Source organism: Camelus bactrianus, chromosome 20 (assembly GCF_048773025.1).
Source record: "Camelus bactrianus isolate YW-2024 breed Bactrian camel chromosome 20, ASM4877302v1, whole genome shotgun sequence".
NCBI classification, from domain to species: Eukaryota; Metazoa; Chordata; class Mammalia; order Artiodactyla; family Camelidae; genus Camelus; species Camelus bactrianus.
The window spans coordinates 17,784,133-17,806,548 of NC_133558.1; the positions used below are offsets into that span (position 1 = coordinate 17,784,133).

At 39.4% G+C, this 22,416-nt stretch overlaps 5 protein-coding genes, 1 non-coding gene and 1 pseudogene across 10 annotated transcripts in view; 5 read left to right on the forward strand and 2 right to left on the reverse strand.

Annotated features, from left to right (window-relative positions):
- Positions 1-4,063: 4,063 nt before the first annotated feature.
- TRNAS-GCU (transfer RNA serine (anticodon GCU)) lies at positions 4,064-4,145 on the forward strand. The gene has a single exon. It is a non-coding gene; the product is annotated as a tRNA-Ser (tRNA).
- A 3,251-nt stretch (positions 4,146-7,396) lies between these two features.
- LOC105084136 (histone H2B type 1-J) lies at positions 7,397-12,180 on the reverse strand. Of its 3 annotated transcripts, none has more exons than XR_006721583.2 (3): positions 11,640-12,180; positions 10,125-10,215; positions 7,397-7,603 (listed from the first exon to the last, which is right to left on the reverse strand). XR_006721583.2 is itself a non-coding variant. In XM_045509667.2 (2 exons), the coding sequence occupies exon 1, from the start codon at positions 12,021-12,023 to the stop codon at positions 11,643-11,645; it is 381 nt and encodes a 126-aa protein (XP_045365623.1). In that variant the 5' UTR covers positions 12,024-12,180; the 3' UTR covers positions 10,091-10,215; positions 11,640-11,642. The 3 variants fall into 3 exon arrangements, 1 of the variants encoding a protein (XP_045365623.1); XR_006721584.2 differs by lacking the exon at positions 7,397-7,603 and adding an exon at positions 9,980-9,998; XM_045509667.2 differs by lacking the exon at positions 7,397-7,603 and having other exon boundaries at positions 10,091-10,215.
- A 23-nt stretch (positions 12,181-12,203) lies between these two features.
- LOC105084137 (histone H2A type 1-like) lies at positions 12,204-16,061 on the forward strand. Its single transcript, XM_074348241.1, has one exon. It carries the CDS (start codon positions 12,364-12,366, stop codon positions 12,754-12,756), a length of 393 nt encoding a protein of 130 aa, XP_074204342.1. The 5' UTR covers positions 12,204-12,363; the 3' UTR covers positions 12,757-16,061.
- On the forward strand, positions 13,012-16,061 carry LOC105076395 (histone H3-like; annotated as a pseudogene).
- Positions 16,062-19,909: 3,848 nt separating this feature from the next.
- On the forward strand, positions 19,910-20,648 carry LOC105084138 (histone H4). The gene has a single exon (XM_010974171.3). It carries the CDS (start codon positions 20,285-20,287, stop codon positions 20,594-20,596), a length of 312 nt encoding a protein of 103 aa, XP_010972473.1. The 5' UTR covers positions 19,910-20,284; the 3' UTR covers positions 20,597-20,648.
- Positions 20,649-21,036: 388 nt separating this feature from the next.
- On the reverse strand, positions 21,037-21,616 carry LOC105084139 (histone H2B type 1-K). Its single transcript, XM_010974172.3, has one exon. It carries the CDS (start codon positions 21,472-21,474, stop codon positions 21,094-21,096), a length of 381 nt encoding a protein of 126 aa, XP_010972474.1. The 5' UTR covers positions 21,475-21,616; the 3' UTR covers positions 21,037-21,093.
- Positions 21,617-21,693: 77 nt separating this feature from the next.
- The window catches only part of LOC105084135 (histone H2A type 1-J-like), a 37,348-nt gene continuing 36,625 nt past the window's right edge, over positions 21,694-22,416 (forward strand). For all 3 annotated transcript variants that reach the window (XM_010974166.3, XM_010974167.3, XM_074348240.1), the window contains exon 1: positions 21,694-22,185. In XM_010974166.3, the coding sequence (XP_010972468.1) occupies positions 21,803-22,185 (383 nt within the window). In that variant the 5' untranslated portion in view covers positions 21,694-21,802. The remainder of the gene's footprint in view (positions 22,186-22,416) is intronic.

Genomic DNA, 22,416 nt, shown 5'->3' on the forward strand with positions numbered 1-22,416 from the left:
AAAATGGAGAACTCTTTCAAAATCCTTGAAGAAAATATTCCTTAGGCTAATATTCTATACCCAAATAAGAATTCAATCAAGTGTTAGAGAAGCATAAAAGATATTCTCCAACATGCAAACATTCAAAAATCTTATACCCAATGAACTCTTTCTCAGGAAGCTATCTACAGTGTGCTCCACCAAAAGGAGAAGGCAAATTAAGACAGCAAAGACTTGGGAAATGGGGTATCCAAAGCCAGTGGCAGAGGAAAAAAGTGTACAGGATGATGGTGAAAGAAGACACCAGGATGAAAACTGTATAGAAAGTTTAGAAAGCACCTAATTAATTTTCCCGGCAAAACTTTTATGGTTATTTGTGGTTAACTTGAGAAAAAAATTCTAATGTTCAAGAAACAAAATATCATGAGAGATCAGTGAATGATATTTGCCAGTCATAATATATGAACATGAATAAACATTATGATAAAATTATACTAGGAAGAAAGATTAATAGGAAAGGTATATGGTGGCATTTAAGGTAAGGAAAGAGAAGTAAATCTCCTTTTTGTATAAAGGTTAACCAATAGAAAATGCTAAACTTAAAAAAATAAAAAAGTAGAAATATAAACATATGTATTTGTTAGAACACAATTTTGTCTTTGTAACAGAGACCCCAATGAACTGTAGCTTAAAGAAAGCAGACATTTTGCACAGCAATGGAAACCAGAAATAAAACAAGAAGAAAACCTACGGAATGGGAGAAAATTTTTGTAAGTGAAACCGACAAAGGCTTGATCTCCAGAATATATAAGCAGCTCATACGACTCAATAAGAAAAAAATAAACAACCCAATCCAAAAATGGGCAGAAGACCTAAACAAGCAATTCTCCAAGGAAGACATACAAATGATCAAAAAGCACATGAAAAAATGCTCAATATCACTAATTATCAGAGAAATGCAAATCAAAACTACAATGAGGTATCACCTCACACCAGTCAGAATGGCCATCATTCAAAAATCCACAAATGACAAATGCTGGAGAGGCTGTGGAGAAAGGTGAACCCTCCTACACTGCTGGTGGGAATGCAGTTTGGTGCAGCCACTATGGAAAACAGTGTGGAGATTCCTCAAAAGACTAGGAATAGACTTACCATATGACCCAGGAATCCCACTCCTGGGCTTGTATCCAGCAGGAACCCCACTTCAGGATGACACCTGCACCCCAGTGTTCATAGCAGCACTATTTACAATAGCCAAAACATGGAAACAGCCTAAGTGTCCATCAACAGGTGACTGGATAAAGAAGAGGTGGTATATTTATACAATGGAATACTACTCAGCCATAAAAACGGACAACATAATGCCATTTGCAGCAACATGGATGCTCCTGGAGAATGTCATTCTAAGTGAAGTAAGCCAGAAAGAGAAAGAAAAATACCATATGAGATCGCTCATATGTGGAATCTAAAAAACAAAGACAAAAACAAACAAACAAAAACAAAGCGTAAATACAGGACAGAAATAGACTCATAGACAGAGAATACAGACTTGTGGTTGCCAGAGGGGTGGAGGGTGGGAAGGGATAGACTGGGATTTCAAAATTGTAGAATAGATAAACAAGATTACACTGTATAGCACAGGGAAATATACACAAAATGTTATGATAACTCACAGAGAAAAAAATGTGACAATGAGTGTGTATATGTCCATGAATAACTGAAAAATTGTTCTGAACACTGGAATTTGACACAACATTGTAAAATGATTATAAATCAATAAAAAATGTTAAAAAAAAAAAAGAAAGCAGACATTTACTGATCTTGCATGTAATAGTTTGAAGGTATAATCGATCCCAAGATGATACTTTGACTCCATGTTGTTGGCTCCAGTCTTTTAGCTCATGGCTCCCTCCTTCCTGTGGGTTGCTGGGTCCAATCTCTTTATATTTCATGACATTCCTATTATGTTGTCTTTTCCAGCAAGCAGATACAATAGGAAGAGAGAAGTGGATGATATTTCTTTCCCCTTCTGGAAATAACCTGGAAGTTTTACATTCTTTTTCTCTTTAACGCTCTAATTTAGAAATTAGTCACATGACCCTGCTTAGCACCAAGGAAGTTTGTGCATTGTAATCTTCTCATGAGTGGCTATAAACTCTACTAAATTTCCATTTGTTGGAAGGGAAGAACAAATACTGATGGACAACTAGCCATTTCTGCCACAGCATGCCATGGATATTTGGAGACATGCTGGTAACAGAAACAAGAACAGAAACAAAGCCAAATGGCTGAACATCTTTGCTTCTACCAAAGAGAAATATGATAGGAGGAAGAGGACCACTTTTTACAGACACATATTTTTGAGGTACTTGAGATTTTGAAACATGTGTGGCTAACTTTGATTTAATTTTAATTAAAAAAAAAACTTTAAACTGAGAACCAATTATGGATAAAAATTTTATCCAGGTTAAAATGAAAAAAGGGCAAGAGCACTCTATGAGGGAAAAATGGGTTGTTGGAAGAGGAGAAATAGATCCTCCTTGATACAAAATCATGATTTGGACTAAGCATGGAAAACAAGGTGGAGGGAAGTGGGTTAAGTTGAGGTTGAAGATTTAGGCGGATCAATGCAATAAACACTAAACTATAAGGACTTTACCAAATAAGAAGAGAGATTGATTCTTTGGGAAAAGCAAAGGGTGGTCTTCACTCAAGAAGATGTTAGTGAAACCTAAGTTAGTGTCCTCACACTGAGTGTGAAAATGCAGCAGAAATGCAGCAGAGTTACGTTCCAACAGAATTTCCTACATGTTTCCTGTTGTTCACCCTATGATTGATTTGCTTGGGCTTCAAAAGAAAAATCTTCAAGACCACCTTCCCTCCTCAGGTTTATGGATGTTTCCTGATCAGCCACTCACATGCTTCAGCGCTCCAGCTACAGCGATTTCTCAACACTTTCCTAGATACTCCTCACGTTTGATCATACCCTTTCCTCAGTCAGGGACACCCTCATTTTCTGCACCTCTAGAAAACTTGCTCTTCAAGATTCACTTTCAATATTGCTTTTTATTCACAGGCATTTATGATTAATTATGATTAGTCAGAATTAGTTCCTATTCATGTTCATTCATGTGCATTTTGTTCATTCTACGAAACAAAGAAAAGAAAGAAAGAAAGAAAGAAAGAAAGAAAGAAAGAAAGAAAGAAAGAAAGAAAGAAAGAAAGAAAGAAAGAAAGAAAGGGGGGAGGGAAGGGAAAGGGGGGGGGAAGGCAGCTAAACAGCTTTTTTCACCCTTTCCCCAATTCATTTTTTCACTAGAGGTCAATCTCAACATTTTTAGCACTGCATCCCTTGGAAAATCGAATGAAAGTTGGGAAACATTTCCCCTAGAAAACCACTCAAGAAACACACAGGTATTTGGAAGGAAAACAGAATTCACGGTTCCTCGGACTCAAATGACCCGGGAGGGGAGCCCCAAGAGTCAAGGATTCTTCTCTATGCAAATCACCCTAAAGTATTGAAGAAGCGGCAATAACACTGAATAAAAACTGAGCCGTAGTAAGATCTGTTGTTTAATTTCCCAGATTGTTTTATTAACCACTAATTAGGAGTCCAGACTCGCCAGCTCCCCTGAGGTCGACTCCAGTGAGATCATCTCTGGGAACCTCTGATCCCTACGGACTTCCCGCAGCGCTGGGGCGGCAGGACCAGGCTCCCTGACACGGGACGGTGACAGCAAAATCTGGTTTAGCCCAGGCTGGTCGTGCCACGCCCATCGTCTGCCCGGACTTGACCCTGAGGTACTGCCAGGGTCCAGGCAGCCCGAGAAAGGGAGTGAAGGCCCAGGTAAATGTGTTTCTACCACGTCTCAACCACTTTTAGGACTCCTGTAAAAGCTAAGCCCGTTTTTAACCCGTCGTAGCTTTTCCACTCTAGTTCTTCGTCCGTTCGTGTGGAAGCCAGCCATCCCCACATCTCCCAGATGTTTCCAAGCGTCTTTCTATCCAAGATAGAGGGTTTCTAAATATAAACTCTGAAACAAAGTACCTCAGAGGCCGGCACACGGTAAGATCAGCACCTGAGGACGAGGTGGCCGAGTGGTTAAGGCGATGGACTGCTAATCCATTGTGCTCTGCACGCGTGGGTTCGAATCCCATCCTCGTCGATTATGGCACTTTTAGTACGAAGAAGAAAGGAAGACCCTTTCTTGACTTTGAAATCCACCTAGGAGAAAGCTGCCCTTGTTCCCTACTGCTACGATGGTATGCGTTTATACTTGATTGTACTGCTTAAACTGGATGCTTCTGTGATAAAAGTTCCTTCCGGTAGGCTTACCTTCTGGAGGCTGGAAAGAGGGGGCAGAGGAGGAAATAAAAGATATGAATCCGGCAGAAACGAGTTTGGTCACTCCAGTCCCCCATTTTAGAAGTTACTACTCCTATGAGCAGTAAAATAAATTCAAAAAAAAAGTCAGCAGGAAAAACAAAAACAAAAACAAAAACCACACACACACACACACACACACACACACAAACCACAGCAGGACAAACACACCAAGGCAGAATTTCAGTTACTTAGATTCTCAAGAACAAATCTACTGACCAAAATTCAGGAAACATATAGCACTGAAGAGATGAGCACACCAGTTTTTAAAAGATTAAGAAATTCAGAAGTAAGTTACTTTCAAGTGACAACCACACAACCTCTTTCCAAAAGGCCACATTCAAGATGCTGCTTAAGAATGAAATTAAGAACCTGTTGCTGAAGAGTGATTAAGTTGGATATTCCCAGACTGTACCCCTCTGAGAACTTAGAAAGGAAGGTGTCCCATGTAAGGACCACTTGGAAAGAAGTATGGTTTAGAGACATTCAGAGGAACACAGCATCCCAGGATTTGGTAGGAGAGATGATGGGAAAGTCTGGAAAGAGTGACTTGGAAGACCTCATCTGAGCCTGACTTCAAATGAATTGAAAGTTGACTCATAAGAGCCCAATAAAGCAGTATTCTGAGATTAAAATTTGTTCTTTGTGGTAAGAGATAATACATGCATATACTTCACTCTACCATATTGCTGCTAAAATACTCCAAACTGAAAGGATGTCCTCTTTCCCTGAGGTACTCACATTTATTAATGTTCTTGGCCTGCCAAGAAGTGATGTTCTTGATTATGCATAAGGTGGGAATCGCATAAGCCACAGACTAGACACCAGACAAGTTTTCCTGGAAGCACTTTGCAGGCATTATTTCTACCTGTGAATTAGAGTTCTTGTTCCTTACTTGTAGGCTTTTCATAACTAATTTTAAAAAGGTATATTGCAAATGTTTTTCCTATTATAGTTTAATATGACTGAAGAATTGAATTTTTACTTTTATTTAAAAAAAACTTTACTTATGTATAATTGGCATATGATGAACTGCATATATTTAAAGAGTACATTTTAATGAGTTTTGACATATATATACACATGAAAGCATGACCCCAATCAAGAAAGTGAACTTATCTATCTTCCTTAAAGTCTCATTGTCCCTTTTTGTAATTCTTTTCTCCTGCCCACTATGTTCCCCATTTCCACAGGACAACTGGTCCACATTTTGTCACTGTAGATTAGCTTGCATTTTCTAAAGTTATGTATAAATATAATTCAGTATGTACTTTATTTTGATTGGCTCCTTTCATTCAGCATAATTATTTTGAGATTTATCCATGTTATATATGTAGTGGACAGATCCCAATGAGCCTCCAAATTCTGGTTTTCAGACTTTTGTCTATGTCCTCCTCTTGAGTGTGAGTTGGACCTGTGACTTACTTATAATTAATATAATATGACAAAGATGATTGGATCATTTCTGTGATTATACTGAGCTATATATGACTTAGTCTTGCTAGCAGACTCACTATAGAGAGCATTCTTGCTGGCTTCATGGTGTAAGTGGTCAAGAAGGGAAAGCTCACTAGGCAAGAGCTTCAGGTACCTCTAGAAAGTGCGGGTAGCCCCTAGGAACTGAAAGATACCTCCAGCTAACTATCAGCAAGAAGCCTCAGCCCTCAATCCTTAAGCTGCAAGGAAATGAATTCTGCAGACTATCTGAGTGAGCTTGGAAGTAGATTCTTCCACAGCGAAGTGAAGGGTAGAAAAATATGCGACCCCAAAATACACCTCTTTGGCATACGAGCTGATTATTTGGAGCTGATTATTTTTGAGAAAAAAAAGACACAGGAGAAGCTCTAAAAACAGTGGAATTTACTCTTTTATAAGGGAGCTTTACATTTATAAGGGAAGTCTCCATTTGTAAGAATGTCTCCCTCTCTATACCAGGAAGAGAAACTTAACAATAGAGAAGGTACCTGACTTAAATCTGCATAAGAACCTTACCTGCTTTCATCTTTAGTTGAAGATGGTATTTAGTGTAATGGTGTGGGGCATTTCAGGGAGTTTTTTTCAGTTTTTCTGGGTACCTTCCATGTATATACAAGGTATACAGGTTATTGTAGGTGAGCAAAATTTGCCTGTCCAAAATGTGTCTCTTAGGTATTATTTTGATAAGACAAGACTCAGGAAGTTTTTCTTCTTACCTCAGTTATAAAAATGACACTCAAAGGCCTCACTAACAAGATGAATACTTGTAATAGGACCTCCATGTCCTTCCTTACAAAAGCATGGAGGTCCCATCCTAGGAAGGGAACAGGAATTCAGCCACCCCACAGCTTTCCTGACCAGGCTCAACCCCTGGGCACTTCGTCAAAGAGACACACACTTCTCAAAGATAAACATCAGGATTATTTTCTGGGAAGATGCAGCCATTGTGGTTCCCAGTGTAGGAACAGGTTTGGCCTTGGCTAACCCTCCTCGGGTCACTGGCTCATGGGCACCTGCTGAGAAGTTTTAGCCACTCTACTTACTACTAGGAAAAGAGTTCCAAGCTAGATAATGAGAAAAGCAAGAGGAGAAACCATGAGAAGAACATAGCCATTAGCCATTTGAGTTAGAGGGGCAAAGAGAATCCACATTTCTACATTTATGTTTGTGTAAAGAAATTTTAGATACCCATCTAGATACACTAGATACACTAATAAATAGGAAACTAATAAACAAGGTTCTTTGTTATGGATGGAGAAACTAGGAAGTTGAAGTAAGATTGTTTATTGTATTTATATATGAAATTATTAAACCCTAGCAATAAGCTTCCTAATAGAAACCACAAAAGTTTTAGCTGCATTATCTTAAAGGGCCACAAGATGGCAATAGCGTTTCTTGATTGACCAGCCTGTGAGCTGGAAGGAGGGGACTGCAGCTGCTGTGAGCTCCTCCCTTGTGCAAATTCCTTCTCTTCTTGCTCCCTTAGTTCCAGTACTGGAATATCTCTTTGCCAACTCGTGATTCCTCTCGTTGTCACCCTTTGTTGACCAAAAGAGAATTATGTTAGTTAATTGGGCTGGCTTTTAAAAATCTTTTTTGGGGGGAGGGGAGCAGAGGAGAGAAGAGAGGCGGGGAAGGGATTATGGACATCTTGAAGGATACAGAAAAGTACACAAAAAGGAATAACGTACCTTCAAGTGACCTTCACGCATGTTCACCAATTACCAACATCTTGCCCGTGTTGTTTCATTATCCAGATGTACACTGGGCAGAAGGGTGACAATGTAAGGAAATCATAAACATGTTTTTTCAATCATCAATATTTTCACAAACATCCTAACAGATACAGAGTTAAACAAAATACAAGATTTTCTCACCTAAGAAAAATTTTAGATGATTTGTAACATCACCCAGTATCTAGTACTTAAAATCCTCAATGGCCTCAAACATGTTTTTACAATGATTTTTGTCTGACTGGGATTCCATTAGATTTACAAATGGCAGTTGGTTGCTATTCTCTTAAATTTATTTTAATTCATAACATTTAACCAAATCTCCAAATAGCTGAGATTGCTCTTTGGAAAAGGAAAATTAGGAAACCATAACCAAAATTAGGAAACCATAACCATAGGTAATGAGAATTCTCATTGTCCATGGATTGTCATTGCGTGTAGACCTCTACTGTGAGGAGCGCTAGTTGAAAAAAAGTGTTTTCTAAAAAGAAAAAAAGACCATACTGATATTTTCCTTTCAAATTGAAGTCAAAGGGTTTTTACTTAACATTTTTAAGTTTATAATTGAAATTCTTTTATTCTTAGTGTTAAATCTTAGTTTCTTATGATAAAAATAACGTGCTTTCTATATCTATAGACAAAATAGGAAAAGACATTTTAATACTTTTATTATTCTGAGTTAGAAATCAGAAATAAAGAGAAGGTTTGAACCTACTAAAACCTGACCTCAGGTGAGGTCAAGGGCAGATTTTAGTAGAATTAGACTTTTCAACCCCTTCCTCATTTAAAATTGATATTCACTAATATTCTGTTCTTCCCAAATGAAGAAAGAACATAGAAGGCTTGATGCTGTGGAATAGCTTAAAAAGAAAATGCCTCCTCTATGAAGTGTAATATAACACTTTTATCTTCATGGTTAGTATTTTCATGTTTTGTTTAAGAAATCCTTTTATACTGTGAGGTATTCTCCTATCTTACCTTCTAAGGAGCCTTAATGGTTTTCCTTTTGCTTATCTTAAGGATCTTTTTTTCCCCTTGTGGATAACCAATTTCCCTCATAAATTTTTGCACAGCTTATTGCTACCTCATTTACCTCCTCTCTCTCCTTTCTAAAGATTCAAAAAATTAGGTGTGACCCTTGGCTTTCTATCTAATTCAGTTGGTAAATGTGTCAATCTCTGTGCAATGCCACCAAGTATTATAGCTGTATGAGTCTTTTTTGTTACTAAATTATGTTTTATCCCATCAGGAGTTCCTTGGATTATTTTTTAACTACTTTGATCCTCAAATAAATGTTAAATTAATCTCCAATTAACATCTAAAACTAGTGTTAGGATTTTGACTAAAATTACCTGATTTTATCAGCTCTTCATTGGATACTAAAACTTAAAAAAAATAATAAAAATAAATAAACATAGCAGAATGAGCCCTGCTTGAAATGAAATTTTTTTCAAGTTCGTTATTAAGTGTGATAGCAGAGGTACTACTCCATTTCTACCTCCTTTTAGTTCTTTAATCAATGTATTTTGACAGTGGGAGAAATTAGGCCTATTTTTTTGTGACTACTTAGCACATATAAATAGATTCAAATCGATGGACAGTTTGTAAATGTTGTTATTACTAATTGGACATTTTTCATATATCATTAACAATTGAAAATAAAGTTAACAAAAATGTATATTATGATAAAATTAACTTTAATATATCAAATAGTTGAAGAATAGATGTCTGCATGGTATCCACCTAAAGGACCACTAATCTTTTGATACTTCGTAGGTTTGTCTCTATAAACTCCCCAGGGAATGCGTGCTTTGATTTCAACAACTGTTGTAGTTTACAAAAAAATATGCGTGCAGTAGAAAAACCAAATATAATGATTTAATGTAGCCCGAAAAAAAGTCCTTTACAAACAGCTAGAGTTCATCTAAGGCAATGGTCAAGGCAACATTCTGGTTTGTGACCTCTGGGGAAGACCTGGTAACTAACTAGTTCTAAGTATTTTGAGCAACAAATATCTATTTATTTTGTGATAAGATACATCACAAGGTACATTTTTTCAGATGACATTCTGTGTTCATTTAGCTTTGAACTAGTTCCTCTGAAGCTGATTAGTAATTAGTTAAATTGATAGCATTTGTTTTTTCAAGCAAAGGATTATATCCTTGCCTTACTCATAAGGAGACTCCACCAAGGTGCAAACAAAGATTGTTACCAAAAGATGACAATTTATTTACCTGATTTATTTATTTCTTAGGCAGTTTAATTTTCTGAGTAATAAGAGAATTGGCTGGGACTTTTTGAACTTTGTAGTTTTCAAAAACTTAGTCTTTCCAAATTTTCATCTGGGGATAGACTATTGTCTATGACTCATCTTCTACCCTAATCCCTCTACTTTTTCCACAAATTCTTATTCTGATTCCTATATCCTATAAGACAAAGAAACAGTAAAATAAAGAGTATTTAGTTTGGAAATTATCATCTGATTATTTGGATTAATGGAGACACAAGAAACAACAAAAATCATTTATGTTTTATTTACAGAACTTGGTTACCATTAGTGTGGGATGGAGATGGTGAAGGAAAATAATTTTCTTTCTTCCTTTCTTTCCTTCTTTATTTTCAAGTATAATGAGTGTACATTCCCTATATGGAAACATACAAGAAATCGGTTAGTAGCAACTCAAATGGATATCTATGAAAAACTACATGGAAGCAGTATCCAAATGCTGGACAAACTATTAGAAAAGGCTCATAAAAGGGAAGAAAATTCAGAGAGCAAAGTTGAAGTGGGCATTGAAATAAGGGTAGGATGAGTCAACAAGGGGGATGAGTGTATTTGATAATGGATTTAACAAAATACTGGTTGCTTTTAGACATTATTACTATGCTAAAGGTAGATTCATTTTAGATAAATCAGGTAATTTTATTTATGTAAATTAAATTCATGTAAAATTACTACCTAAACTAAAACACAGCCACAGTGGAAGCTTCCAAATGCTTTGAAGATCATAGCTTTTTACCTAAAAGACACACAATTTGAACAGCTATAATCTAGAGAAGCATTATTGTTTGTTGGTTGCCTGGTTCTCATTTATGACAACCTGATGTGGAATTTGTTTTTCTTCACTGGTCCCAGGCAAAGTCAATATAGGATTTAAAATACAAACCAAAGGACCTTTAAAATAGAAACTGTTGTCTCATAAGTCTGAGATAAACCCCTCAAGCTTCTCTGCCTTTACTAGACACCAAACAGTCCTGTTTTGTCTTGTAATGTTTATTACATGGATATACGACAAAAGAAAAGCAGTATCCTAATTAAAAATAAACCGTTGGTATTTCAGGTTGAAAATTACACCCCCCAAGTTCCTTTCTCTCCAAAGAAAATCTCAAGATGATACATTTCATTCTCTAAATGAATAAAGTGCTAAAAAAAATGGAAAAAATGAAAAGCAGGATAGATTACCCGAAAATGTTTACTGAAGGCCCGTGTGTGCGCTGCACCTGGGGAGGCGGGAAGCGGATATACCTCCCGCGCACTGAAACCCTCAAGTCTCTGCCTGGGTGCCCGCAACCAATCAGGACGTGGAGGGGAAGGACAGGCGCGCCCCGCGAAAATTTAAACTGCCCGCGCAAAATCTGCTCCCCTGCAGGAGTTCGACTCTTTGTCCCTGACAGGTGACTGGGGAGTATTTGAATTTGCTACGAACTTTTAAAAGTATTGCTTCCCTCATTAATTAACCTAATGGGTATCAGAATTGGTAGGTGGGACTTTTTAGATGTAGGAGTTTCCTAAATGATAAACGGAAAGCCCGGGGCAAGGTTACTTTACATAAGAAGTTCTAGACTTATGCCAGGATCAGGTACCGTTGTCCCTGTCGTTAAGCGAATCTCGCGCTTGGCATGACAGGAAAGTCTACATAAGATTGTTACAGTAATTCCTTTATCTCGCAACTAAAAACTCTAATGGAGTTACAAAGGCTTAATACAAAAGAGCATACACCAGCTCTCTCCCTGAGAACATGGGTGGCTCTTAAAAGAGCCGTTAGGGTTGTTTACAGCCAACTCACTGTTTACTTGGCGCTGGTATACTTGGTGACGGCCTTAGTGCCCTCAGACACAGCGTGCTTGGCCAGCTCCCCGGGCAGCAGCAGGCGCACGGCCGTCTGGATCTCCCGGGACGTGATGGTCGAGCGCTTGTTGTAATGCGCCAGACGCGATGCCTCGCCCGCGATGCGCTCGAATATGTCGTTGACGAACGAATTCATGATGCCCATGGCCTTGGACGAGATGCCGGTGTCCGGGTGGACCTGCTTCAGCACCTTGTACACGTAGATGGAGTAGCTCTCCTTGCGGCTGCGCTTGCGCTTCTTGCCGTCCTTCTTCTGCGCCTTGGTCACCGCCTTCTTGGAGCCTTTTTTCGGGGCTGGGGCTGACTTAGCCGGTTCAGGCATAATTACAGCAACTCAACTTGCCTCACCAAAAGAAAAACAGGAAAAGATAGAGCAACAAGAAGAAAGCACAACGTGTCCTTTTTATATAGAATCTCTTATGCAAATAAGGTGAAATAAGTAAAGTCTTGTGTCTGATTGGTGGCTGTTCAAGAAAACGTCAGAAATTAGTTCTGACCAATCAGAATACAAGAGTCCCAAACTCGCATTTTTCATTGGTTAAAAATGAAGCCGCACTCCTAACCAATGAGACATCTTCTTTTTCGCGCCCAATAAGGGTTATAAAAAATGCAGTCGCTGCACTTTCGCTTTAGCAACTGCCTGTAAGGTTGTTTAGGTTAGGATGTCTGGACGAGGCAAGCAAGGCGGCAAAACTCGTGCCAAAGCTAAGACTCGCTCTTCGCGGGCTGGGCTCCAGTTCCCTGTGGGCCGAGTGCACCGCCTGCTCCGCAAAGGCAACTATGCCGAGCGGGTCGGGGCCGGCGCGCCGGTGTATTTGGCGGCGGTGCTGGAGTACCTGACGGCCGAGATTCTGGAGCTGGCGGGCAACGCGGCCCGGGACAACAAGAAGACGCGCATCATCCCGCGCCATTTGCAGCTGGCCATCCGCAACGATGAGGAGCTCAACAAGCTGTTGGGCAAAGTCACTATCGCTCAGGGTGGCGTCCTGCCTAACATCCAGGCCGTGCTGCTGCCCAAGAAAACCGAAAGTCACCATAAGGCTAAGGGCAAGTAGTGGTCTAGATCAACAGCAACTAGAATAAATCCAAATCAAAGGCTCTTTTCAGAGCCACCCACATTTTCTGGAAAAGAACTTAACATTCCTATTGTGTCAGGTGGTGAAAAGAGATTCAATCGGAAAAGTCTGAGTTACTCTTTCCAAACCTCCGCTTTGTTGGATGTGTTTTTGTAGTGACTATACTCACCACTAGGACTATAAATGCGTCACAAGTAGCAATTCGCATCACCGGTTTCTGAAATACATTAGTACAAAATATATTTAATCTGGCTCGAATTTAACAGATGGTGCAGTAAAGAGCTGACCACGCAGGCAGCTCGCAAGAGCCCGCCGGCCACAGACGGCGTGAAGAAGCCGCACCGCTACCGGCCCGGCACGGTAGCTCTGCGCGAGATACGCCGCTACCGCAAGTTCACAGACCCTCTGATCCGCAAGCTGCTGTACCAGCGGCTGGTGCGCGAGATCGCGAAGGACTTCATGACCTGCGCTTCCAGAACTCGGCAGTGATGGCGCTGCAGGAGGCGGGCGAGGCCTACCTTGGGGGCTCTTCGAGGACGCCAACCTGTGCGACATCCACGCCAAGCGACTTACCATCATGCCTAAAAATGTAGTTACTCTACAGATAAACGGAGAGCTTCATGATAGGATTATCTCCCCCACCCAAATGCTATCTGCCACCATACACTTTGGCTAACAGCCCATGTGCTGCTAGGCATTTCTCTCACCATTCTTAATGTTGCTAAATCAAGTAAAATACTGGGATTGCATCTGTAGGTATCTCACCATTCTGGAGCTCGAGAAAGGTTTCTCATATTTGGGATGCGCCCCAAACCTCAAGTGCTGTTACCTCAGGAGAATGTGACCAGGTGGTTATTCTAACAAACTTTAAATCAATCAAGACATTTAAGAAATTATTTCCCCTATTGCCATTGAAACCTAAAGCTTTGCTAATCACAGTGTATTAAACTTTTGTCTTGTAGACCTAAAGTACTGATGGGGTAAAGAAAATAGTGTAGATTATAGTAGGATTGGACAAAAGGCTGTTTATTAGTAGTGGGGAAACAGTGTGTTGCCGGGTTCCTGACAGAAGCCAAGGCCTCTCAGCAAAACCGACAGGGTTATCTATGGAAGAGTTATTTAATGTGACATTACAAGTAATTTTTGTTGCTATAACCAAATGCGGAATACCCCTGCCCATGGTTTTTATTGCCTATGTCGCAGAATCTAGCCTCCTGTTCTCCACCTGCTGAACTCAACCTGATGTATTTTTTTTTTTTTAAATATGAACAACTTTGTGTAGTAAAATTTATGGGAACACTCTTCAGAATAATGTTTTAAGTGTATAAACTGCAAAACTTGCAAAAAACTATTAGTAATCAAGGTATATTTCTAAAAGTAAATTTGATAGCGTGGTGTACGTGCTTATACAGTATGTTAACTATGTAGTTAACAAATTACGTTATCCAATCTTTTGGTAAGCCTAAATGCCATCAGCAGGTAAGTATAAACCATGGTTTAGGTAACTCGCCCTTAGGAGAAAAGAAACTTCTGTGACTTCTGTTGGGTAACAAAGTAACAGGTACTGAGGTTTTTGGCCTAAATTCATAACAAAGTGAAATGCTAAAGTTCAGTGAAAGGTTAATTCAACTATATTTTTTCTCTACCTGGACCCATGACTTCCCTCATCACTACCCCTACCCCCACCCCATCCATACCCTGCTGACTTTTATCCTCAGAGGTATTGTGGCATATATGGACCCCGGGTTAAAAACCCTTCCTGTAAAATTTGGTCAACCTACCCCAGTCTTTCTCAAGTTAATTTTAATTTTTCACTGAAACTGCCTTTTCCTATCTGGAATTTCTTTAGCACTTAAGTCTATTAATATCATAATTATTTATACCCTTTTATTATCTCTATTTTGTACTTACAATATAACTCCTTCCAATCCTAGTATAAATAAGACTTCTTGGAATAAAAACAAATGCTGACAGCAATATCTAACAATGATAGACACTCAAGTGGCCCACCAAAAAATAGTAAAATACTCAACTTTTTCATAGAGTGTTTAGAAGCTATGTAACCCAAGTGATTTCATTCATTATTTAACTGTTCTGTCTTTAAATATGTCTTCCAACTGTAGGGAAAGAAAAATAATTTTTCCTCCACTCTCCTGAGTTTTTGGCTGAGAGCCTGTAAACAGATAGTTCAGGGGGGTCCCTGGAGGAGGAGAACCAGGAACGGTTTTCTTGACATAAGAGGAGCCATTTTGGCCTAAGCCTTTTTGTGATCTAAGCCTGGCCACAATGCTTGCCCTTGAACAGGTCTCAGCAATCAATGATCTTAAGGGAGTTAATGGAATGCAGGAACAAAGGAAAAACAGTCAAAAAACAGCAATAAAACTAGAGTCCTAGTTCCTCCTCAAGGAATATACATAGCAATCTGATACAGACTTGAGTTCTGGAGGAACTAAGGCCCCCACCCAGGTAGAAGATGAAATGATGATGTTGACCCTCACGACTTCAGTCAGCTAAAGCTTGGACTCTGCTGACCTTTGCCCCAAGTCTATTCTGAATTCTCCTGTGCTCCAGTCCCTTCATCAATATGCATATACCCTTACTTAAAACTTCCCCAATTTTGCTATTCAGGGAGACACTGCTTTAGGAAAGATCCCTGGTATTCTCCTTACTTGCTGCAAGTAATAAATCCTTCCTTTTCCCCATCTTTGGCTTGGTTGTGTCTTTTGATACAACACCCACCAAACCCAGTGTTCAGGTAACAAGTCCTGTAATAAAAGACAAATTCAGAAGAGAAAAGCAAGTTTATTAACATGTATACCTCATATATACTCCCATGTGGGAGATACCCAGAGAAATATGAGTAACTCCCTGAGGTGCCTTAGAACTCCAGCCTAAATACGATCTTACACTAAAGAGAAAAGTTGTGGGGAAGTCAGTTATGGGGAGGTTACTGGGGAAACAAGGGTAAATTTTGCTAGGCAGATATAAATTGATGACTTCTCCACTGATAAGGGTCTAAAGTTGTCTACTGGGATTAACCTGTGTCTTTCCTGGTGGCAAGGGGAGGAGGGACATCTTTGTATATCTGTGTTCTGCTCTTAGAGAAATGGAGGGAAAGCAAGATTTTCTTATGTTTGCTTCATCTCAAATGCCTCAGCTGGAAATAATCCTTATGCTACATGGTTTATTTTGCGGTGGCCTATTCTGCTAGCCCAAAGCACCAAATACTAATGTTTTGTTGATGTATGGTATTAAGTCTGTATTAATAAAAAATCTGAACTCTGCATTATATTTTTTAATGATAGAATATTTCTAATCAAAAGTTTAAAGCAAATTAAAACTCTCTCATTACAATACTTCTAAGGATTTTTTTGGTTTTTATTTTTTTCTGGTAGGGCTATTCAAGGACACCAACCTGTGCACCATCCACGCCAAGCACGTCACCATCATGCCCAAGGACATCCAGTTACCCTACAGGTCAAAGGGTTATATAGATAAATCCAGGATGAGTTCATCTTAAGATTCTTAATAACTACATCCACAAAGAACTTATTTCTAAATAAGGTGACATTCTGAGGATCCAGGTAGACGTGAATTTGGAGCTTGGGCTGAGGAACAGTATTCAACTCACTACAATGACACTGGAAAAATTCTGAATAGATGGTATTTGAGCAGAGATTTGAATAAAATCAAATCAGGTAGTAAATTATGTTGCTCTTTTGTGGAAAGTATTCTAAGCAAAAAAGATAATGTGAATACCTGAAACAGTAGTGTACATGAAATGTTTAGGTAAGATCAAAATGTTTAAGAAAGTTAAAGATCAAGTTTAAGGTCAACAATGTTTAAGGAAGATCAAGAGCAGAGAAAGCAAGGGTAGAGAGTGAGTTCAGAGATAGGCAGAGGTCAGATCATGTAGGGCTTTGACCATGTAGAGTTTTATAAGCCATGCCATGAGTTTTTGTAAATCATTCTAAGAGTTTTGAACCGAAGAATTGCATAACCTGATTTACATTTCTTCAAAAGTTCTATAAGGTAACTATATGGTGAATACAAAGTTTAGAAACAATGGTATAAATTAGGAAGATATTGCAGTGGTCTTTTTGAGAGATACAGCAGTTTGGCCTAAATTGGAACAGACAATGCTTAGGTATAGACTATATTTCGCAAGTGTAGCCAATAAAGTTGCTGCTGGATTTGATGTGTACTGTGTAAGGAAGGAAAAACATCATTTTCCCTCTACCCTTCTGAATTCTTGACTGAGAGACTCCCTATAATAAAAGACAGGTTAACAAAAGAAAAATACCCAAAATTTTATTAACATGCATACCTCATGTATACATGAGACGTACTTAGGAAACAGGGGTAATCTCCTCAAGATAGCCCAAACCACCACCTTACATACCATCTTTAGCTAAAGTCAGAAGAAAGAAAGTTGCATGGGGATGGGGTGGTGGGCACAGCAGGGAGAGGGTAGTTATCAGAAAAAAAGCTTGGTAAACAAAGGTAGGGTTTGTTGTGCAGATTCAAGTAGCTGCTTTCTCCCATAAGATTCTTTTGTGATTTAGAATCATCCTTCTTTTCCTTGTTTGGAGAGGGAGACAGAAATGGAGCTTTCCTCTATAAATATTAAATGTCTTGAAGGAGTATAAAGCATACTAACAAACTGGCTTCTGATGTGAAACTGTTTGCTGATTCATTCTTTATTGAGGGTAACTTTAACCCAGAGGTTTTGCTCCAGGAAGGAGATAACAGGCAGATAATCTCAGAAGAATGGATAGACCCTCCCAAGTTCCTCCTGAAGATTCACTGAGGTTAAGAGAAATGTAACACCTTGTAAAACACCCTGATATCACCTTTTCTGTTCCATCCAATTTTTCTATAAAACCTCAAGACCAACCCCAAGATGGGCTCACAGACTTTAAGACATTAGCCTGCTGTGACTCCCTTTGTCAGGCAAAGCAATAAAGCTGCTCTTTCTTTGCTCCCAACATTCTGCCTCTGAGTTTGAACTTGCTTTTTGGGGTGCAGAGGCTGATTTTTTGGTAACAATCTCTCACAAAAAGATAACTTCTACTGTTTTCAGAGATTTTCCTGTGTATTCTGGTTCTCAAAAATTAGTTCAAGATAACCTTTATGACAAAGAGGCAATATGTGGTGACATATTCAGCTACCCTTCAACTATGAAAGCACATAAAGATAAAAAGAAAAAACTTGATATGAACTAAGTCTATCTTGACATTAAGTAAGTTATTGTGTAGAAAACAGCTCGAATAGCATTGCATTTTAATAAAATAATATAGTGTATGTTTATAGGAAAATAAAGACCCTTGGCTGTCAATTTTAGAAATTATAAAGAATCTGACAAACTTTTCAGATATCCATCCATTGCTAACCTTATAATCACTAGTCATTATGCACAAACTCGTGAAATCAGATAGGGAAGGAGGCTAGTATTTGGTGGGAATTTTACTGATCTTTAAAGTAGAGAAGGGTCTGTAAAATATATTCCAGTTACTGATGTTGGGAAAATATAATTAAAAGAAAAATTATTGAATAAGTTTAATGTTTATTCAGGACAGAATGCTCAAGACGGGAAATTTTCTAAAGCGATTGCAAAGAGAGAAAGAAACCTCACTCTTTTATATAGCTAAGTGGATACAACCCATTACATTAGGTAGGTTTTGCAATCTGAGGTCAGGAAACTGGGAAATAGAACACTATTTTCCTTGATTACATTTCAAAGAGAGGACTCTAAGGTCCTTGAGGAAATATTTTTGAGTTAAGATGCAGACCCCACCCCCACCCCCTGCTATTTTAGTCATTAAAATAATTTACATACATTTGAAAGGGACAGAGAAAGAAATTCTGAAAGAGAAAAAAGGAATAGAAAAGGAACCCTCAGGGAGGATTAAGCCTCTTCATTTTCAATTTGTATTTGCCCTTAAATTAACTTGATGAATTAACCTATGCTAGCTATCTACTCCCTCAGTAAAACATACTGAATTTTGTTCCTGTTGATTGAATCAGTTTTGTTTTTGCAAAGGTTTTTACCTATCTTATGAAATTTATAGTTTATAGGAGTACTTTGAAAATACTGTAACGCGACCTTGCTAAAAGTAACTCTCATTGAAATAAAGGAAAAGAAAATCATTGAATAACAAGGGGATTACATGCTAATGCTGAAAGAAGTAATTACAATTTCTCACAATTTAAGCAATAGGAGAATTGTCTGTATATGCTTTAAAAATTAAGTATATACAACCAAGAATGTTTGAAATATATAATCATTCTTTTACCAAAGGCTGTCTTAGAAAGACAAGAGTATACTTTCTCTGCATTTGAATTTCTTCTTTTTCACTAATGACAAATTAGTTCTTGTAATTAATGAAAGTTTAAATTTTTTAAAAAACTATATATTACCCAGAAAACTATATATTACCTAGAAAAAAAAATGGCCGAAACATTTAAAGACCAAATTAGGTATTTTTCAGGTTAAGAGGACACCATATTTTAAAAATAACAAATTTATCCTAATAATTGTATAGATTTAATACAGTTTTTACTGAGAGTAATAAAAGAATTTCTTTGTTGCAACTAGATAAAATGATTTATTTTTCAAGAAGATGGTGATAATAGTAGAAAGTATTTGAAAGAAATAGTTATGAGGTAGGAATTCACTGCCAAATAATAAAATATTTTTCAACATTACAAATAATTAAAACCCTCCAGCACTACATAGACTGATCGGTAGGACAATAAAAACTTAAATAATTTTCAGTGAAATATTCAACAGAAGATCAATTAAGTTCCTCAAATAAGTGGAGAAAATATTTAATATGTTATACTCATTAGCCGGCTGGTTAATTTTTAAAATGTTAATTCTCTATACAAGAACCCAAGTCTGGATTATTACAGAATTAAATTTTTTAATACTTCAACCCATTATCAGTAAGATTATAGGAATTGCTATTGAAAATGAAAATTGATACACACTTGGTGGAATTTAGCAATATACCTGGAAGATCTTAAAATTCTCTATTTTATTAGCTCATTCTGGTTCTAGCCCTAGGAAATTAGTATATTTCCCCCATATATTAAGGAGAAAAACTTCACAAATGGTAAAACCTTATGCAAATACTGTTCAAGAAAATACCTGCATATTGGTAGAGATAAAAGCAGAATATTTTATTCTCTGTGCTATTTTATGTATCACCTACAATTTTAAAGTTCTGTTGTTTAATGAGGATGAGGAGCGAAACACACTAAACGAAAAAAGGGAAGCAAACTAGCTAGGTCATTAGCTAGGTCTTGAGGAATCCAAAAGAAGTAACTAAAAGAGTACAAAAGGGAGCAGCATGGCCAGTTTGTTCCCTCTTCGGTCCCATCCCCCAACCCCGAGGTATTCCCGCCACAACTCTTTCAGTTTTCACTCCGGTCCGCGGAGGTTACTATTTAAAAAGGAGCTGCGACGACAGATTGCACTTTTTTGTTTTTTGGCATTCTAAAGATGTCCGGACGCGGTAAGGGTGGAAAGGGCTTGGGCAAAGGGGGTGCCAAGCGCCACCGCAAAGTCTTGCGTGACAACATCCAGGGCATTACCAAGCCCGCCATTCGGCGTCTGGCTCGGCGCGGAGGTGTCAAGCGCATCTCCGGCCTTATCTACGAGGAGACCCGCGGCGTGCTGAAGGTGTTTCTGGAAAATGTGATCCGGGACGCCGTCACCTACACTGAACACGCCAAGCGCAAGACTGTCACGGCGATGGACGTGGTCTACGCTCTCAAGCGCCAGGGACGCACCCTCTACGGCTTCGGCGGCTAAACACCGGTCGTCTCGCTTCAGCAAAACCAAAGGCCCTTCTTAGGGCCACCTCTCCGTTCACTTGAAAGGGTTTGGCGCTTTGTTTAGTGTGATACAGCTTCGGAAGCTAAAATGTAAGAAAGGCCATTTTTAGGGCCTCTAAAGGTGCTGAAAAAGCAATGCTGTCAGAGATGTCTATTTTCAGTGAGCAGTTGACATGGTTAACTTAAATGGGCAGAGCTATACTGTAAAATTGCTTCGAGGCTTTTATGGCAATCACTAAAACACATAGGTCAATTGAGCCAGAGCCAGCAATGGGATGTATTTAAGAATTATAGTAGTACTACTGCTTCCGTTCTAATGGCCATTATCACCGTAACGCATTACCCAATATAATGAAATTTTCACTTGAGCTTAAATTTAGATTCAGAATACGTATTGACAGCTCTTATACTGACAAGTTAGTGGCTCTTAAAAGAGCCTTTGGGGTTAGGTTTCAAGACACTTACTGAACGGGCTTACTTGGCGCTGGTGTACTTGGTGACGGCCTTGGTGCCCTCGGACACGGCGTGCTTGGCCAGCTCCCCGGGCAACAGTAGGCGCACGGCCGTCTGGATCTCCCGGGACGTGATGGTCGAGCGCTTGTTGTAATGCGCCAGGCGCGACGCCTCACCCGCGATGCGCTCGAAGATGTCGTTGACGAATGAGTTCATGATGCCCATGGCCTTGGACGAGATGCCGGTGTCCGGGTGGACCTGCTTCAGCACCTTATACACGTACACCGAGTAGCTCTCCTTGCGGCTGCGCTTGCGCTTCTTGCCATCCTTCTTCTGCGCCTTAGTCACCGCTTTCTTGGAGCCCTTCTTTGGGGCTGGAGCAGATTTTGCCGGCTCAGGCATAACTGAGAAAACACCCAAGACGTGCTCTAAACGACACCACAGAGAATCTAGAAACAAACTACCACGTGCCCTATTTATATAGAGCTTCTTATGCAAATAAGATAAGTTAAAGTCCTGTGTCTGATAGGTAACTGTTCAAGAAAAACGTCATAGATTAGTTCTGACCAATCAGAGCGCAAGCATACCAAATTCGCATTTTCATTGGTTAAAAAGAAGCCACATTCCTGACCAATAAGACATCTTCTTTTTCGCGCCCAATAAGGGTTATAAAAAGTGCAGTCGCAGCACTTTCATTTTGGCAGTTACCTGTAGTGAAGTTGGAGTCGGAATGTCTGGTCGAGGTAAACAGGGCGGCAAGGCTCGCGCCAAGGCCAAAACCCGCTCTTCGCGGGCCGGGCTTCAGTTTCCTGTGGGCCGAGTGCACCGCTTGCTGCGCAAGGGCAACTACGCCGAGCGGGTCGGGGCCGGCGCGCCTGTGTATCTGGCGGCGGTGCTGGAGTACCTGACGGCCGAGATCTTGGAGCTGGCGGGTAACGCGGCCCGCGACAACAAGAAGACGCGCATCATCCCGCGCCACCTGCAGCTGGCCATCCGCAACGACGAGGAGCTCAACAAGCTACTGGGCAAAGTCACCATTGCTCAGGGTGGCGTCCTGCCGAACATCCAGGCCGTACTGCTGCCTAAGAAAACTGAGAGCCACCACAAAACCAAGTAAGGGAAATCAAGGTTAGAAAAGTTGGAAAATAAAGGCTCTTTTCAGAGCCACATCCATTGTCAGAGAAAGCTGTTGCACAAAACTTACTGTTTTGGGTGTTTTATTAGATTGTTTCAATCCTTTTAAGGGGAGGTGGATCATCTACAATAGCAATTCAGGATGTGGCCTGAATTGAAAGGGCAAGTTGGTGATTGACATGAGCTAGTATGTCCTGGAGAGGCTTGTCC